The sequence below is a fragment of the Protobothrops mucrosquamatus genome, unplaced genomic scaffold (genome assembly GCF_001527695.2).
Source record: "Protobothrops mucrosquamatus isolate PMUCROS unplaced genomic scaffold, P.Mucros_1.0 scaffold235, whole genome shotgun sequence".
Classification (NCBI taxonomy): domain Eukaryota; kingdom Metazoa; phylum Chordata; class Lepidosauria; order Squamata; family Viperidae; genus Protobothrops; species Protobothrops mucrosquamatus.
The window spans coordinates 1,462,785-1,468,037 of NW_015386586.1; the positions used below are offsets into that span (position 1 = coordinate 1,462,785).

The 5,253-nt window shown below is 51.9% G+C and overlaps 1 protein-coding gene across 1 annotated transcript in view; it reads left to right on the top strand.

Moving 5' to 3' along the window:
* KLHL18 (kelch like family member 18) overlaps positions 1-5,253 on the top strand; it is a 29,134-nt gene that overhangs the window by 14,596 nt on the left and 9,285 nt on the right. The window contains exons 4-5 of the mRNA XM_029283804.1: positions 1,476-1,674; positions 4,843-5,003. Coding sequence (XP_029139637.1) covers positions 1,476-1,674; positions 4,843-5,003 — 360 coding nt within the window. The remainder of the gene's footprint in view (positions 1-1,475; positions 1,675-4,842; positions 5,004-5,253) is intronic.

Genomic DNA, 5,253 nt, shown 5'->3' on the forward strand with positions numbered 1-5,253 from the left:
AGGCCTAAAGCAAAAAGGTTTTATAAAACCCAGCTGAAGGCCTCGGACTGGGGCGACGGTGCGGGTGCCCACAGAGAGGGCTCTGAGTGCCGCCTCTGGCACCCGTGCCATAGGTTCACCACCACTGCCTTATGCCAGTGGTGGCGAACCTGTGGCACGGGTGCCAGAGGCGGCACTCGGAGCCCTCTCTGTGGGCACGCGCGCCATTGCCCCAGCCTCGCCTCCCCACACGACCCCCTCCTAACCAGCAGCCCCTCTGGAGGAGAGTTGCCCCCGAGCGTGGCCCACGCGGAGCAGCGCAGCCAAGGACATGGCAGCCAGGTAGCCAGGGCAGATTCTGCCCTCATGCCCCATCGGGCACAGTTGATGCTGTGGGACGCGGGCAGAGGGTGTGGCCGCCATGGCGCTGCTGGGCTGCCTGGGCAATCTGCGGCGGGCCCTGGAGGCGGTGAGTGGCCCTGTGGGCAGGCAGGGTAGGGGATGGGGTGGGGGTGGAGCAGGGCGGGGCCAGTTTTGGGTCATTCGGTCTCTATAAGGTTCACCATCACTGCCTTATACCATCCCTGGTCCAGTGGTCGTCCCGTCTGTTTTTGAATTTCCAATTCCCTGGGATGGCAAAGACTGAGGAAATTGGTATTATCGGTAGTTCCTCATGGAGCCTGCCCATCATGGTTGTGACGGTCGTAAAGCGGGACGGTTAGATTTTGCCACCTTTTCATGGTGGTCGCTAAACAGATCGGTGGTTTGCAATGGGCGTGGTTTGCCAAAAACTGGAAGGCGATTGCCGATTTTGGCAATACTGGTGTTGCCACAATTGTGTTCCCCGAATGAAGCCTTAGGACCAAAGGGTCCAGCCACTCCTCTCTGAGCAGGAAAACTGACCGTTAAGTGACCGAGGAGGGCTCCTGCCTCCCTTATCTGATTGATCCATTAGGACCGGTCCTTCTTCATTTCTTCCTCTGACCGTTAAGTGACCGAGGTCTCCTGCCCCCCTTATCTGATTGTTTCCCCCACATCCCCCAAGGCCATCCACACATTGCGTTCCCTACGGCAGCCTGTGCTTTCTCTTCATGGGAAAGAAAGCAGGTCAACCCAGTTTAGCCTTTGGAAAGGAGACCAAGAGGAAATCTCACCGGAAAGGACGCTTTTACTGTAGCCACGTTCCTCCGACCGTACTAGTATCTCTGCCCCATGGGAATAAATCACAGCCCAGTTCCCTTGGTGCATGTATGTGTGTGTGTGTGTGTGTGTGTAGGGGGGGCAATTTAATCTGCTGTCTGTGGATACCCACTGTGCAAGATACCCACTGTGCAAGATACCCACTGCTGTCTGTGGATACCCACTGTGGATACCCACTGGGCAATCTTGCACAGTGGGTATCCTCTGCCCTCTCCTTGGAAATCTGGGTTCGGGGGTTAGACCTGAGTGGGCCGGACGTTTCCCGCTGGTCCCGCTCACCTCCCTCCCGTTCAAAGGCTCCACCCAAAGAACTGCCTGGGCGTGCGCCAGTTCGCGGAGGCCATGATGTGCGCCGTCCTGTACGAGGCCGCCAACAACTTCGTCCACCAGCACTTCGTGGAGGTCTCCATGCTGGAGGAGTTCCTGTCTCTGCCCTTGGAGGATGTCCTGGAGCTGCTCTCGAGGGATGAGCTACACGTGAAGGTGGAGGAGCAGGTAGGACCCCCCCCTCCCGGCCCCCCTCGCTTTTCGTTATTTTTTGGGGGGGGTAACCGAGCGCGCAACTGCAACCGTTCCTTTAATGGCCGTTCGAAGTTACAACGGCACCGAAAAAAGGGGACTTACAGCCATTTTTCACGCTTTATGACCGTTCCAGCGTCCCTGTGGTTTGCGGGATCGAAATTCAGACATTTGGCAACCGGCTCCTGTTTGCGACGGTTGCAGTGTCCCGGAGTCACGTGACTCCCTTTGGCGACCTTCTGACGAGCAGAGCCAGCGGGGGAAGCCCGGAGTCACTTAACGACTAGCTTAACGACTGCAGTGATTCACTGGACGACGTTGCCCAGAAACGTTGTGAAGTGGGGACAAAATTCACCTAACTGTGTTGCCTAGCAGTTTTGGGCTCCGTTGTGGTCGTAGGTTGAGGACTACCTGTCAGTAAACGAAGCCCCAGAAGCTAATAGCCACCGGACGGGACCGGCTTGAGGGACCAGCTTGGTGGTGACACCAATAGCAACAGGATCACTGCAGATCTAGAGGATCTGTTGAGGTCTGTTTTCATACATTTGGAAGAGTCGGGGTCCCTCAGGAGACTGGAATTCCCCCGGCACAAGATTTACAGGTAGTCCTCGACATACAGCGTTTCCTTTAGTGACCGTCTGAAGTTACAACAGTACAGTACTGCAAAAGGTGCCTTATGTCATTTTTTTTTCACACTTATGACCGTTGCAGCTTCTCCACAGTCAAGTGGTCAAAATCCGGGCACTTGGCAACTAACTCGTGTTTATGACGGTCCTGGGGTCATGTGATCCCCTTTTGCGACCGCCTGACAAGCAGGAAGGCAGATCCACTGAACAACCCTCTTCCAGAAGCAACCTGCCTCCAGAAGCGGTGAATGCTCCAACACTGGAAGGTTTTTAAGAAGAGACTGGACAGCCATTTGTCCGAAATGGTATAGGGTTTCCTGCCTGAGCAGGGGGTTGGACTAGATGACCTCCAAGGTCCCTTCCAACTTTATTATTATTATTATGAAGAGACTGGATAGCCATTTGTCTGAAATGGTATAGGGTTTCCTGCCTGAGCAGGGGGTTGGACTAGATGACCTCCAAGGTCCCTTCCAACTTTACTATTACTATTATTATTATTATTATTATTATTATTATTATTATTATTATTATTATTATTATTATTATTATTACTAATTCAGCAACCGCAGCGATTCATGGAACGGTGGAAAGAGAAGTTGTAAGATGGGGGCCAAACTCACTGAGCAACTGTCTTATTCAGTAGCAGCTGTGGTTGTAAGTTGAGGACTAATGAAGGACTACCTGGACTTATGACACACATTGCGAGAAGAGGATGGAAGGGAGAACAGAAAAAGCAAATGAGGACTCAAAGAGGAACTTGATTTCTAACTGATTTTATAAACCTTGACTAAGCCCAGATGGGCGGGAAACCAGAGAAGGAAGAACTGGAAACACTTTTTAACACAATTAGCACATTATAAACCAGTCTGGGAAATTCCCCTTGCGCTTTCCAGGACGCTGGGTTTATTCCAGACCTCCCAAAATAAAGAGAATTTCCTGTAATCGGCATAGTTCACTCTTCCTTGGTCCTGCCAGCTGCTACCAGGGTGTGTATGTGTGTGTGTGTGGGGGGGTGACGACAAAATGTTGCCTTCAACACAAGAACAACAACTGAGGAGGATCTAAGTCAGTGTTTCTCAACCTTGACAATTTTAAGGCATGTGGACTTCAACTCCCAGAATTCCACAGCCAGCTGGGAATTGAAGTCCACATGCCTTAAAATTGTCAAGGTTGAGAAACACTGATCTAAGTTGTTGTGCGACAATTGATTACGGAGGAAAAATAAAACTTGACAAAGCTGAAAGTCTTAAAACAATGGTAGAAAACACAGGCAGTCCTCAACGTACGGCTGCAACTGAGCTCCAGATTTCTGTTACTAAGTGAGGCGGTTGTAAAGCCAGCTGTGCCCCATTTAATAATGAATTCTGCCTGGTTTTATGACCTTCCTTGCCACAGTTGTTAAGTGGATCACTGTAGTTGCGGTTAGTAATGCGGTCGTTAAGCGAATCTGGCTTCCCCTCATTGACACTGCTCGTCAGAAGGTCACAAAAGGGGATCATGTGATCCCAAGACCATCGTAAATACGAGTCCGCTGCTGAGCATTTGAATTTGGATTGCCTGAACATGAGGATGCTAGAACAGTTGTAAGAATGAAAAACGGTCATAATTCACTTTTTTCAGTGCCATTGTAACGGTCACTAAGCGAACTGTTGCAAGTTGAGGACTACTTGTACACTCTAAAGCCTCTTTGGACACAAAAGCATAAATTCTCTCATGCTCAATTACTTACGGCTTACCTCCATTTGTTTAGCAAGTATTCAAAAATACAAGAGCGCTTAAGACAGTGACTTATGACTGATCCTCGCACTTATGACTGTTACAGCATCCCCTTGGCAACTGGTTCATATTTACAACGGTTGCTGTGTCCCGGGGGGGTTACGCAATCCCCTCTTGTGACCGTCTGACAGGAAAATTCCCTGGGGAAGTCGGATTCGCTTAACGACCGCGTGACTAGGGACTGCCGTGATTCACTTAACAACTGTGGCCAGAAAGCTCACTTAACCAATGTCTCCCTTAGCGACATGAATATTGGGACCGAATGGTGGCCGTAAGCTGAGGGCCACCCTGTACTTCCCCGAAGGTCCTTCCCTCCTGACCCGAGATCGAATCTGGGCGCCGGGTGTGAGCTGCGCGGAGCCTCGCCTGAGCGGAGAATGGCCCCCTGGGCGCTGACCCTTTCCCCCCCCCTCTCTCTCTCTCTTTTCTCTCTCTCTCTCTCTCTCTCTCTCTCTTTTCTCTCTCTCTCTCTTTTCTCTTTCTTTCTCTCTTTTTCTTTTCTCTCTCTCTCTCTCTCTCTCTTTTCTCTCTCTCTCTTTCTCTCTCTTTTCTCTCTCTCTCTTTTCTCTCTCTTTCTCTCTCTCTCTCTCTCTCTCTCTCTCTCTTTTCTCTCTCTCTCTTTCTCTCTCTTTTCTCTCTCTCTCTTTTCTCTCTCTTTCTCTCTCTCTCTCTCTCTCTCTCTCTCTTTCTTTTCTCTCTTTCTTTCTTTCTCTCTCTCTCTCTCTCTCTCTCCCGCCGGCAGGTCTTCGAAGCCGCCCTGGCCTGGGTGAGGTACGACCGGGGACCCCGAGAAGGCTGCCTGCCAGAGCTCCTGTCCAGGATCCGCCTGCCCCTCTGCCGGCCGCCCTTCCTGACGGGCCGCGTGCAGCAGGACGAGCTGGTCCGCGGCTGCCCCAAGTGCAGGTGAGGCGGGTGGGGGGGGAAATGGGGCTGGGAAGCCCCCCTAGTGGGAAGGCCTCAGAACCCACCAGGCAGGGGAAAAGAGGCGTTTTTGTGATTACCCCTGCCAGGGTCACCCGGTGTGAGAGGGGCAGCGGGAGGGAGGGAGGAAGAGGGAGGGAGGGAGGAAATGGAGGAAAGGAGGGATGGACGGAAGAAAAAAGGAAGGAAAGATGAGGAAGAAAGGGAGGGAGGGAGGAAAGGGGAAGGGAGG